Genomic DNA, 14,797 nt, shown 5'->3' with positions numbered 1-14,797 from the left:
AGAATTAGGTCTTTATACAGTTAACACTTTGGAGGAATTTTAGATAAAATCTAAAATAGCTTTCTTCTGAACTACTTGAAATTTATTATGTGAGTATTTTTGCAGCACAATGGTTAAATAGTTAGTCCTTCGTATTTCGGCATGTTATCTTCTGGATCGCTCTCGAAAACTATTTTTAAAACAATGCAGATAATATCTTGATATTCAAATCAGCCGGTATCTGGTGCGTAACAATTAAGTACTAGAATACTTAGTGAATTTTAATCGCCGGCTACCGTTACACTTGGAACTGTATCAAAATCTACCTCAGTGGTACTGCGTACGATCTTTAGATTGTTGGTTTTACTCTTGATTCTAAAATTAACATTCCCATTTCGGGATCAACTGTTTGGTTTGAATCTTAAACTCACTTTTTCAATCTATAGAATTTAACAATTTGTGCAAGGCTCGCTTAAGCTCCTATTTTATTCTTATCAAGTGACAATTTGATGCGAAAAACTTTGTAGCCGATGGAAAACAATTTTGTTTGACGTTTTCCAAAATGATAAGTATTTCCACAAACTAGAGATCGCCCAATGGTCGAAATTCGGCCTTAGTTTCAACGACATTAGGACTACTACCTATTTTTTGTAAAAAATATTGACTTTATCATTTTTTTTTTCAACTCTTGTCTCTGGGACTTAGCTGATCTCAGACTGGCCGTGTAAGCATTGTCTAATAGTATTTTAGATTCAATAAAAAAAATCTATAATCCATTTTCAATTTGTCAACTTCTTGTCAACAGACTTCAACCATAAATAAAAGAGTATAATTCGTATGTATAGGCTTGTCACTCAGAAATCTGTCATTTCTCATGTGTGTGTGTTGTAGTGTGTGTAATGTTTTATTTGTTAAAAAATGTATGATAAAAGCATAATTTCAAAATAATATTAGTTCGATGCACTCCTTCACCATATAAACTATAACTGTGCAAAATTTCATGCACCTACGTTTCCCCATTTTTCGTAAAAAGGGTTACAAAGTTTTTCGTTCGCGTATTAATATTATGATAATCAAAAATGTTAAAAATAGAAAGCTCATTAAAATACATTCCTGTTTAAAACTAATGTCACACTGTATCCTCGTACAGTGTGTGTGCTATTCCTGTTTTATATAATGGAATGTAAATAGGAAATAGATATTTCGCGTATGCTTTCAATTGTGGAGGTAAGTAATAAGTTGTGTATTTCTCCTTAACGCACCACAGCTGGAATCGCTAATGAGCGAGCGCAATTCAAATCAACCGATTTATAAGGAATGAGTTATTTCGCTAGGAGCACGTACGTTATTTATATATTCTAACAACCACTCAGGTATTCAAATTCATAGTGGCGAGATAAGTGTAGCGAATGTCTGATATCCACCCCAGGGGAAGGCTCCTCGCAATTTATAAACTAATTTAGCCCGGGCCGAGGCCGTGGAGATATTTTTATTGGTACAAATCGCTTCTATTACGTGAAGCGCATCAACGTTTCAAATAGACACCTCGCGTCGGCCGTCGAGTGGATAATGAAAGTAAACACCGATCTTGGATAAGGCGGATTGATGGGGCTCAGACTTATAATTAAACATAGTTTTCCCTTTTCAAGATATTTCAATATAATTGTAGAGATAAGGATCCGGTATTCAGATAAAGGTCATGAGGTTTTCTTTAGCCATTGCCACATTTTTTTCGGAAAGGAAGAGCAAGTTTCCCAAGAACAAAAACAGTGAAAAGGCTTGCTGTCTGAGGAAACAATGGAATACCTCTGAATGGCTGTGAAGATTGCCTAAGCTCATTAGAAGTTGTCTAGATCATATCGGCTAACCCCATCAATTAGTGGGGGCTGCTATCGCCCCACGTGATGAACTAACCGTGTGTACTCTTAATTAGCCGTTATACCATAAATTTTAAAAGCGGTGATAAGGTCCCGTTGGTCGCTCACTGAAAACACAGCTCGCTGCTAATGGCGCCTCGCCATTGGCTCTAATTAATTCCTCGCGGCGTACGGCGGCGTACGCGCACGGATTTGGGCAGGGTATCTCACATGCTATCCGCGCGCACGGAAACTCGGCCCGAGATCGGCGCTGCGCCCGCGCGGTTCTATATCACAAGAAGTTATGTGGGAAATTTTACCATTGCAACCTTCTAGATGAACGCTGGAATGTTTTAATTATAGTTCTGTATAACAGAAGTTAATGCATTCTAGGCTAAAATTAAGCCATTTGTCTTGGAGACGAAATTGTGTATTTTTTACTGCCTTGAGGATAAATGAGCAACATTAATAACTTTCGAGTTCGAGTCTATCCTACTGATTAAAATTTTTGCGATCATTACTCAATGTGTAGTACATTATACGAGGAAATTAATTCCTAGGCAGTTGACGGACCTACGTCATTTGTTCGGCTTATGTCAATTCAATGTTAGCTGTGGTCGGTCTGATGTATTTAACTTGCGACCAAGTTATTTATTTATTTAATTCAGACATCTTGGCCCATATTATAAATACCTTATAGACTAACATACATACAATTATACTAAAACTAACACTAACACTAAACACGTATTGTCTGCGACGTGGGGCGCGACGTGTTCGGAAGTCGTCCTCGGAACCTCCTGTAGACGACTCCCATCGGCCAGAACTCCTCCTTCTCGAAGGTCGGTAGATGATGCGTTGGGACTCTCACCACAAAGGAGCTAAAAATCACTTTGTGGCGAGACTCCAAGCGCTCGACCCTCAAGACGAAGTGGGTCTTGCTCCTGATGTAGTCCACGACCTGCTCGACCGTCGTCCGCCATCTGCCTAGGAATCAACTTCTCTGATAGTACTTACATAATTTTTTTGCATATTTTGAATTAGACATTAGATTACAATAATATTATGAGCTTACTTAATTAGAATATCGTCCTGTTTTGAGTCTTACTGTAAACATTTTATGTCAAATTAAACGTGATTTACGACGCTACAAAGTTTTAGAGCTACATTATAATACCGTATACCGAGCATTAAAGATTGATTAGGTCTCAGTCTTAATTTCTCACATATGACTACCCGCCGGAATAAACGAACAAATTAATACCGGCACAGAGTGGTCGCGGTTTAGTCGGCTGAAATATATGACTACACTCCGGACGTATCTTACGGAGTTAATCTGCCGTTTTAGATCAGATATACGGAACAATACGTAATTAGGCTTGCAGGAAAAGTAAGTAGGTGTCGGGCAGTCTGTGGTACGATTTATGCAGCGAGCATGCGTGGCGAGTGCGGAGCAATGTTCGCCGCCGCTCGATGCACCGTGCACCGTAGAGAACTTTTGTTTATGTTACTGACTGAGGTACACTGATTCTACTATGGTTATGCAATGTTAATGCAGCTTTTTGGTTCTTCGATCCAATTGAAGATATTACGCAAAGGCAAAAGGCAACCAAAATTCGACATGTTGCACAGGTCATATCAGAATATTAACATAAACGAAAACTTTTTGTTTATTGTCTGTGCTGGTGTTGCCGTCTAGCTTAAAAATATTGCAATAATATATGCTGTTCATTTGATGTTTGTCAAACGTTTATGAGAATGCTATTTTGCTTTTGGTACTAGATATATGGAATAAGATCGAACAAGAAACGGTGTTGCATTGATAATGCTTTAAAATAGTAGAATATGGATACTGTCCTTACATGGAGTTTAACTTGTCGACAAAGGCCTACGATAACTAAGAATTTCGTCAATAATTAAACACAGCTTTGTAGGGAGTTTCTGTGTTTGGTAAATAATTGTGCCGGTTGCTGCTGAACGGCGGCTTTCGGAGGATCCAAAGCATACATGGACAATACATCCAGTGAATTCTGACCATGTTTCTCTATTATTCGAACTTAAATTTCTATGCCTTTATTAGCGCATGACTTTCGTTCAGCGCTTCCCTAAGCTGCCTTAAATGAATAAGGAAGTAGATAATGTTAATAAATTTTATTTCATACGTTGTTCTTACATATAAAGATTAAAATACTGTTCACGTTCCAAAAGTCATGGGAGAAAAAGTACCCGCTCTACGGGAAAAGAAAAAAGATAAAGTAGTAATTCTCTTAATTACAGCCTGCGTTGTCTGAATAAAACCCAGCGAGCTAAATCCAGATTTCTGATAGCGTTATCATAACGACTTAAAAGCGAATCTTTAAGCGTGGTTATTATGTTTATTTTATATCGAATGCAGTCACGCAACCGTAGAGAGCAGATTGCAGGAGCACATGACTCTTGAAATATGTGACCCGTACAGAGGCGTATTTACCGGAGGCTGGATGGGCACAAACCATCCCATACTCGTAATAGTCCGACCTCACCCCAGAATTACTGGACGCAAAGACTGTGCTTTCACATCTCGGGGAAAGGATTCCTCTAGAAAATGGACTCAGATACTTGTAATTAATTTCACACAATTTCTTCGCTAAGGGCAGGATCCTTGTTGGTGGAAATTTCGCAATTTTTCCCTATGTTCCATTTATTATACTAAATCCCTATGTTCCAATTATTATACTAATAGTATATTGTATTACAGTATATTATCATTAGTACACCAGTATTTAGTACCGTTGTATTTACATAATAAAATGAAGTAAACGCAGACATAAAACTGCTCATTGAGTAACTCGCGGTCGTTACCCACGGCCGTGGTCAAGTTCAAAGCTATTTACGTGTAATGTGACGATGCAAGAGCTAATTACGTAAAAGTCAAGTGAGCATTAATGCGTCACCGCCGGCCACGCAGTATTGAGAATTCCCTCCACAGTGGTAGTGCCGCGGGCGATTTTGAAATAGCTTCTACGTTTTTTCTTTTTGTATTTTTTTTACAAAAAGTTGGATGTTTCCGGCATTGCGCAGGCGTTTATCGCGAGAACTATACATTTTTTGGGATGAAAATATTCTTTATTTTTTCCTGGGATTTTCAAAATATCTCAGTATCAAATTTTATTTAAATCAATTAAGTGGTTCCTGTGTAAAGGGGTAGCAGACAAACAGACCAAATAACAGACAGAACTACTTAATATTTATAAATTATAATATTAATATGGATATGGAGCAAATAAGACAACGCGACGGATCGTCTGATAACAAAATATACGCCCATAGTTTTATACATCGGCGTAGTAAGTAGTTGAAAATGTATGGCCGAATATTTAAAAGGAATATGGTTTTTCTCGGACCATATCGCACTGATCCGGTAATACTGACGACAGTTACTTCAAAACAAATATTAATAGAACCTATACTTACCATCAGCTGCCAGGTTCATCGTTAAAATTTATGAAGGAAGCATTTAACACGTGGATGTCTCCTAAGACGATTACGGTCGTAACTCCTCAACATAGAGCAAGTGTATCCGTTAGGTTTGTGACTTGCGTTATCTGATGTTCAAATGAGTTTGCGCTTACAGGGGTTACATGAATAATTAGGAGCTCATTAAAATGCTAATTTTCAACGGTCACTTTCGTGAAATACAGCACGGTTGTACGACACGACGCCGTATACAGCACAGGACAATAATCGTTTACAATGTTGACATACTATATCTAAAGATGTCGTGTTCTGGGTGGAGATGGTGCAGCGATCCACCCTATAATCTGTGACACTACGGCTCTTTGATTCGGCCACCTTTTGTCCATCGGTCGTTTTGATCTATCATAAAACTGATATAAACTTGTTTTAATGGGGGTTTCATATAATATTTGCTTTCCAAGAAACCAGTTTAAATTGAGGGCCGCCCTCATAAATATTTTAGTTTTTCAATAAAATCACTTTGGTTTTCAATATTTTCGATATCTAAGCTAAGTAACAGCAGTTCAATGTCAGTCTGTGTAAACGGGCTTAGGATCACTTCAAACGAATAAAAATGCCGACAATTTTTGGAACAAAATGACTAAATTATCTTTGTGAATCTCTCTCTACCTCTCTCACTTTATTCTTCTGTAAAAGGTAAACTACTTATAATGGCCATGCTAAGCAATAAGCATGCTGCCTGCTGTATATTTTAGGCTTCCCCATACGATAAGCAATAAGCATGCTGCATGCTGTATATTTTAGGCTTCCCCATACGATATCTATTAATATGGAACGTCAATGGTATATGCACTAATGCATTCGGCAGATACGCGTAAATGCGCCGCTGTATCCTCATGCTTATAACCCGCTACCGCTTCACATCAAAACTTTATGCTTAATACTTAATAGTCACAGATTAGCAGCGACGCAAGTTTGTAATTAGCTTTAAATATCTTCTAATGATTTTGCATGGAATGAGCTTACATAAAGTCTAATGTAACTGCGCTTATATTAGGTTGGTTCAAATTAATATAAGTATCTTTCGTAATAGTAAATTCTGTTATTAATACTAGGATTGAATTAATGACTTCTAAACCTCATTCCGAAAAGCAACTAATAGAGCAAAATAAAAGCAATAACAAAAAAAATACAGCTTGGCAAAAAAGGGTGCGTTTTAAATGATGCTTTTCTTTTATTACAGCCATAGCCCAGTAGAGTTAGTTCAGCCTTGTATGGAAATCTGAAATTAATTAAAGTCTGAATTTTTTTTGCACCTATGTTTAGAGGGGGTCATGAATAGCTTAAATTCAAAAACTCGACCAACTCCGACGTGTGTGTTAGCCGCCATATTGGTTTAAAGATCAATTGTTTTTTTTAGACATATCTTCTGTATTTTTTATTTTCTTACGAAAATGAAAAGAACTAAATTTGTTGTAAATTTTATTTTCTTTATTTTGAGTTCTTATAATTTTCATTGTAAAATCAATATTTACGGAGATAAATGAAAAAAACAAGTCTCAAGTATAATTTCGCTTGTTCGTTAATAATTATTATCGAATTTAGCGAATATAATTGTAGAAACAAAGTTGTAGGTGATAGATCATTAAATTTCCTACGATCCTTATGACTTTTTTTAGAAATCATTATTTAAGCTCCTATGCCTATGGTAAATGTACCGTGACCCAAGTGATTGGATAAAAGTGAATATTTATGATCATAAATTAGGCCCTATAACAATTACGGCACAAACTACACCTGAATCATTATAAAAAAAATTGGCCAAGTGCGAGTCGCACTCGCTCATGAAGGGTTCCGTTCCGTACCATTATAAGGCAAAACATATAAACAACAAAAAATTGTGCTTTTTGTATGGGAAAATTAAAATAAAATAAATATTTAGGGGGGGGGCTAAATATTAATTTTATTTTAATTTTATTATTAATTATTAAAGTACAAATACAAATATTTTTTATGCATATTTAAATTGTCTTAGTGCACCTATTTTTGATAAAGAGCAAAATAGGCCTCTAAAATCCTGTTTGTTATATGGGAACCCCATCCAATATTAAATATAATATGTTTTTGGTATTTGTTGTTATAGAGGGAAACAAGATACATAATATCTGAAAATTTCAAGTCTATAGGTAGAGACTTGAAATTTCCGTTCTTGAAGCCTGGAGACATACAGACGGACAGACAGCGAAGTCTTAATTTTAATTGTGGTTAATTTAATGAGCTGCGGCTACAAGTTTATTTCTGTATTTTTTTTTCTGTATTTGACAATAATCGCGATACAGGTCGAACAGGTCGAAATTATACTTTGAATTATTTTTTACAGTTATTTCCGTAAATATTGAATTTACTATTGTAAATTTAACCTATTGGTTGTAGAAAATCAAATTTGCGACAAATTTGATCCTTATCATTTTCTAAAAAAATGAAGGAGATATGGCTAAAAACCGATTGGACCTTCAAACCAATATGGCGGCTAACGCACACTTCGGATTTGGTCAAGGTTTTGAATTTAAGCTATTTGTGACCTCTAAACACTGGTGCAAAAAAAACTGACTATAATTAATTTAAAAAAAATAACTCTACTGGGGTACCAACTCTAGGCTACGCTTGAACGCACTTTTGACACATAATGTACTAGTGTTGACAAGTACTGTAAGGTTCCATAAATATATTTTTTAGTTCCAGCTGTCACCGCGTCAGACTCTTTTTTGCCAAGCTGTACAACAAAAATACGTAATCTGTGGCTAGACTCCTAATAATCCTATATAGTTTACCTACTATACTACGTATTATATACTACATATTATTATTAAAGTGATACTTACACATTTTTATAGTATGCGCAAGAAGCTTTTTTTCTCATAACTTAAAGCTCGAACTCAGTGATAAACAATAAGTAAAACTATACTAAAGAGGGATTATTTTGTATTCCCTTAGATATTTTTACCTACTTGTACCCTCGTGACTCTACTTTTGAAAACAAACTCTTTGATAATTATTAATAAGTATGGAGTGGGAGCTAATTTTTTTCATTATTTCAGGACACATTCACGGGTCACAGCGCGAAGGTGATGGCGGCGAAGTTCCTCGGCGAACCCACCAAGGTCATCACCGGCAGCCACGACAGGACGCTGAAGATATGGGACCTCAGAAGTAGGAGTTGTGAGTAGTTGCTTTTGTAACTGTTGCAGTAGTCTAACAACTGAAACTTCCCGAAATATGTAGAAACATTGTTGTATACAGTGTGTAACAAAAATAAGTGATAATACTTTAGGGTGTGTACGTGTTCCTTGTAGAGACTTCACTGTGAAAGTAGCAGCGCTGAAAGACGAAAAAATTTTTCACTTTTGTATGGGCAAGTGCCCGAACGTCACGAGTTTCCTCATAAAAAAGTGAAAAAATAAGTTGGTCTTTCAGGGCTGCTACTTTCACAGTGAACTCTCTACAAGGAACACGTACACATCCTAAAGTATTATCACTTATTTTTGTTACACCCTGTATATAATATTATTTTAGATATAGATTTCCATCACACATAAACGCATGCAGTCAGAGCGAACAGTATTATCCATGTAATCGTTGTAGAAAATGAAGTAATTAAGTTATAAACATGCAATTTCGTTACGGTAAACGTCTTATATTACAATGGTATAACAAGTCGTTCCCATTGCGTGACTTCCATCATCAACGTAGCCCCTAACTTTCCCTCCGCAGGTACGCAGACGAAATTCGCAGGATCGAAGTGCAACGACCTCGTGACGTCGGACGGCGCCGGATCCACCATCATCTCCGGACACTTCGACAAGACGATACGGTTCTGGGACATCCGCAGCGAGATGTCCGCCAACTACATCACGCTGCAGGGCAGAATCACCTCGCTCGACCTCAGCAGAGGTACGGATAACGACTTAATTAACATCCGAAACGCATCTCCTCATCAATTTGCTCCAGCAATTTCGATGCCCGAAGAACAGGGCTCGTTAATACACGCCTCGAACTAATATTCATAGATAATTGAATGCGGTATATTAGCCCGGTATTCGTGTCAGCGCAGTGACGTGACGGGTATGCGTTGCCCATTTCCGTTACGCGTGTCTCGATCGAACCCTTTTTTGTCGGTAACGGTTCGTCCGGTGCACGAAACGCGAGATTGATACCTTCGATCGAAGTGTCGGGACATCGCTACTCCGAAAACTGATTAAATCACGTCGATTTCGCCGCGACCTCGGAAGCGGCCGACAAATGAGCGGCGCTGCGCTGCTAGACGTCACGGTGGACCAGATCTGCCGCTGCCATCTCGGACAAATTTAATGCTGTGCCACCGAAATAGAAATCAATCGCATAAATGACAGCGCATATTGAACATTTCACTAAAACTGTGTCGATAAATACTTATTTTCGTTTAGAATGATATTCAAATTTAGATATTTTGATTTCCTGTTGGCCGTGAGCGGCCGATTGAAACAATGACACACATTTCCATAAAGTGATATTGGCAAGGATTAAGCGAATTTAAAATACTGTTATACCGATTTTAAACATTTTTGTAATTGAGATTTTAAGTAAACGGAAGTAAGATACAAGACCAGTCCACTTTCTTCGAGATTACTGTGTTGTAAATTAAAAAAGTTTTTTGTCTCAATCCGGATAAAATATTGAAAGATAAAAATAAATTAATGTTAATAGTAGTTCTTTCTAGATAGTTAACTCATTTTTAGAGCTACGAACTAGTATCGCAAACACATCAAGCAAATGTAGATAAAGGCGGCCTAACTGATTTGTCTTACTCAGTGACTTCATATAAATGGCAGGATATCCATCAGGACCCTATAGAATAGCAATATAAGCTCGTACGTCGACAGGAATCTCTTTTATAAAAAGAATAAAAACTTATGATAAATCATTTCCGAGTCCTGAGTCTATAGGCCTTTCCCGGCTTGTGGAATTAAGTTTTATTTTAAATCTAGCTGTCAGATTATTTTTCTTACTAAATACTTGTTTAACCTGGTAAGCTAAAATAAATGTGACGAAATTTACTTAACTTATCCGAGTTTTAGGCGTGTCCTTAATTGTCATTGACTTGCAAAGATATTTGAAAATATATTTTTAAATGATTCAGCTTTCATGTCAAGAAACTCTATACACTTCTGATGGTGACGATTACGATTACGAAGAATTAACACTCCCAAAAAGATCCAACAATGAGGTTTTCTGATTTATCGTCGGTAATGTTTAAATAATGTGTTTCTCGTGTTACATGTGCCACCGTATTCCTTTACCGTTAGCACGAAACAATGAAACGTATCTGCGACCGCCAATTTGGCAGATATAAATGTACACTTGATCGTTGAGATAATTTTTGGCAATTATTAATTGTCAAAAATAGAGTTGAAGGAACTGTATCATTAATAATTGTTTTCGGGATATAGACCCCATAATGACATTTAATAGGAACGTGTGCTTATAAATTGTATCTCCTGAGTACAAACAATGGTCTGTCAAGTCTAAATAACAAATATGAGACAGGCCATTGAAAGAATTAACATAACATTATTCAAAATCATAGTTAAGAAGAAAATCACAGTTAAGAAAGAGAAATAAAGTCATAGTTAAAAATTAAGCTTCTCTTTTATAAGAAGAAGCTACATATATGAATTTTTAACCGACTTAAAAAAGGAGGTTATCAATTCGACGCGTATGTATGTAATATTTGCAGAACTGCCCAGTTTTTGTGTATGTCAGTCTACATCAGTGTCTGAACAAATGTGCCAAATTTTAAAAGTGTATGTATTTAGTTGTTTTTATGTTTGTGTTCGCATATTATCTCCGGAACTACAAGTCTGATTTGAGTAATTCTTTTTTTTGTTGTTCATCAAAATCGGTGCAGTAGTTTTTGAGATACGGAATTTTAATTCTTAATTACGTACAATTTTGAAGTCAATTTTATCTTTTTAAAATATTATGTACTTTTTTGTTGCAGATAACAATTACCTACTAGCCTGTGTAAGAGACGACACTGTACAGCTCATAGACTTACGGATGGTTTCCATAGTGCGACATTTTAGGTAAATCCTCTTTTATTATGTGATGTAGAGAAGAAGTTATGAACATTCTATAAAATATTCTATGATTTTTATCGGTAGTTAAAAAGGAGAATGTGTAAAAATTTACAAAAATAAATTCTATGGATTTGGCTCATGACCGACAACATCATGCCACAGAATAATGGGCGGAAAAGTATATTCCAGTACTTAATAGGTAATTTTTTTAATAAAACTTTTCTGTAGACCGAAACTTAGCATCAAAAGACAATAATAATTACTCGTATTAAAAGTCAAATCAGAATTTAGTAAAAGTTTAAGTTAGTTACAACTTAGAACTAATAAAATGTATTTAAACACTTTAAAATTTACTTATAACAACTTGTGACATTATGTTTGATGATGTTAAATGTCATTATGAGGAGGACCATACTGATGAAAATGATTGATGAGTGATGACGTTTTCCAGCCACGACGCGTTCAAAGTGGGGTGCGATTCTTCGCGCGCCTCTTTCGGCGTGGGCGGGCGGACGCTGGCGGTGGGCGCGGCGGACGGCGCCGTCTACGTGTGGAACACGCACTCCGGCCGCCTAGAGACCGTGCTTAGGGATCACACGTGAGTAGAGACTAGAGACTGAGTCTAATATTCTAGGGCCTACTTGTTGCTTGTTCTGTTAAGTTGATTCATGGGCAGATGGCGGACCTACGTAAATTGGTCGTGTTGTGTCAAACCCATCCGACAGATCACAGATATCATTGAATTGACATATTCTGAGCAATTGACTTAGGTCTGTCAACTGCCTATGAATCAATTTCTTCGATGGTACCTACCTATATACGATGTAACCTAATGTTGCACGTGCCTGTCGAGGATAAGCGAATCCTGTGTAAAAATCCTGTTTTCTCTTATCGTTCATAAGAACAAATAACCAGATAGATCACATGATATTCAATTCAAGAGACGGAGTGCTTAACCTAATTTAATCAAAGGATATATCTACCTATCCTTGTGACGGACGTAAGAGAGATTGAAGAACTGCGGGGCTAAAATGGTCGCATTGGAGAATCATATTATGAATCAGAATATGATTCATTTTTTTTTAATCGCAAAATGGTCACTCTGCTTGCAATTCATGTTTAGTGATTCGTACTAATTTGGCATTCGTCCGTTTGACAGTTTTGACAATTCATTTGCTGAATCGATTGAGAGGAATTGCTAAATGTGTCCATTTTAGCCCCGCTGCACATTAAAGCAATTGCTATCGCCCAAGTGTGCTATGTGACAGTAACCTAAAATAAAAGCTTTTAAAAATCGGCCAAGTGCGAGTTGGACTCGCACACGAAGGGTTCCGTACCATTATACAGGATGTAACAAAACTAAGTGATAATACTTTAGGATGTGTATGTGTTCGTTGTAGGGAGTAATAGGGTATCGTTTTTACCCTTTGGGTACGGAACCCTAAAAAAGAAAAGAGGCTGAGATGGCCGAACGAGCTCATGCTTTCGCTCATTTGTAAACAAAAAAAGAACATGCACTCGAATTTGATATCGTAATCTAATTGTATCGAATATTGTAGTATCAATTTCATGTATCTACTTTTTGTGTCGGCCGAGAAAAAATATATGAGAACGAAATGCCGTTCTACTTTAAACTGGGATTGGATTTCACTCTAACAGTCATATGTTCTTTAAAATAAAACTAAAGAATACAGTCGCTAGCAATAAAGTAATTATCTGCAGCAATAAATTCAGTACCGTAATTAAATGAAATAAATAAAGTTGAATTTTAAATTTCGCATCCCCTAGATGGCGATTGGCGGGGTCATAAATAGCATTGAGCTAGTGGTGTGTTTAGTTGTACGTTTTTTATAAACGAAGCATTTATTAACATAGTTATTTTCAGCTACGCTTTCGAAAAAAATGTTACTCTAATGAACTAATGCATGCGTGTAACACTTGTTAGCATCCAGACCAATGTACCATCGAGGAAGTTGATTCCTATGCAATTGACAGACCTACGTTATTTGGTCGGCGTATGTCAATTCAATGTTAGGTGTGGTCGGTCTGATGTGTTTGACGTAACGCGACCAAATTACTTAGGTCTGCCATCTGCCTAGGAATCAACTTCTCTGATAGTAGTTTAAAATACTAATTGCTTTAATTTAAATATATTAAAGTGCAAACGCCATAACTTAGTATAAAATTTCAATATTTGCATGTTATTCTGTGCTTGATTTGAGTCAACGTCTGTTTTCTTACTACACTTTGTTTTATATTGTGATTATGAAAGTAAACTTTATGATAATCATTAAACATGACTGAAACCAATTAAAATTATCACAATTTACCACACACGTGTAGCGTTCTCGAAGCGAGGAAGATAAAGTACAAGAAATGATTAATTAAATATATTACGAAGTAGTGAAATGGTGGATACCATTTATAGCGACCTATATCTAACAACGCGGACGACGCTTATATCGACCAAGATTAATTACTCTTTCGTATTATATATTTATCTCAAATACTTACAATTATAATTGGAAAGTAATTTATTCCTGTAGAGCATTCTGGAAATCGGAGAATAAAAAACTTTCATTTATTTATGTATCCTACAACAAAATAAAATAAGATCCACTTACATACTCACACACAAAAACACACACACACACACAAAATACAAATATTAAAATTGTATATTAAATACTTACCTTAAGCCCTCTCTCTGTCATCTTTATAATATCCATTTATTATGTACATTGAATTTAGTCAACCTCTACAGCACAAGACTCTTAGCGTAGGGGTTGTGCACCTTATTGTTGTAATATCCTATATCCATCTTTTGTTTTGTATCATTTTCTTATCACACATTTACTGAGACAATAAACTATTATTATTATATTAAAAAACTAGTACCAGACAATTTTTCTTTCAAAGGTTAAAGAAACACACATTCATGATCTTTGACATTTTCATGTCGTGAAAATATACTATGTGGTCATATTAAATTGTGACATGTACCTGTAATAATATTACAATGCAGTAAGCACTTTCCCTTAACAATTTTTAAGTGAGCAGGTTAAGATAATTTGACTTGAACAATTCACACACTTATTCTACTCAGTAACACCAATATATGTTATAATTTGGAACATAATATCCTTATATTTTTTACTATTCACAAAACTGGAAATTGAAGGTAATGTCAAACTTCGAAGTGTTCTTACAACTTTTACCAAGTTGTCAGTTGATAAAGAACGTCGACGAACGTTATTAGCCTTTATAGTGGCCGTAGCATGGAGCCATGGTGTATCAAACTCTTCCTCTACCACTTATGCGACGATCTCTATTTCCATCAGATATATTCTTAAGTAGATGGATAACCTACGATGCTTAGTCGGATTATGT

General features: G+C 36.1%; 1 protein-coding gene across 3 annotated transcripts in view; it reads left to right on the top strand.

Annotated features, from left to right (window-relative positions):
* LOC121740250 (autophagy-related protein 16-1) overlaps nt 1-14,797 on the top strand; it is a 202,032-nt gene that overhangs the window by 162,356 nt on the left and 24,879 nt on the right. For all 3 annotated transcript variants that reach the window (XM_042132889.1, XM_042132888.1, XM_042132891.1), the window contains 4 exons: nt 8,390-8,510; nt 9,063-9,242; nt 11,329-11,413; nt 11,859-12,005. In XM_042132889.1, coding sequence (XP_041988823.1) covers nt 8,390-8,510; nt 9,063-9,242; nt 11,329-11,413; nt 11,859-12,005 — 533 coding nt within the window. The remainder of the gene's footprint in view (nt 1-8,389; nt 8,511-9,062; nt 9,243-11,328; nt 11,414-11,858; nt 12,006-14,797) is intronic.

This window comes from Aricia agestis, chromosome 3, assembly GCF_905147365.1.
Source record: "Aricia agestis chromosome 3, ilAriAges1.1, whole genome shotgun sequence".
NCBI classification, from domain to species: Eukaryota; Metazoa; Arthropoda; class Insecta; order Lepidoptera; family Lycaenidae; genus Aricia; species Aricia agestis.
The sequence above is the reverse complement of the archived record's forward strand: the minus strand, read 5'-3'. Positions and strand labels throughout refer to the sequence as shown.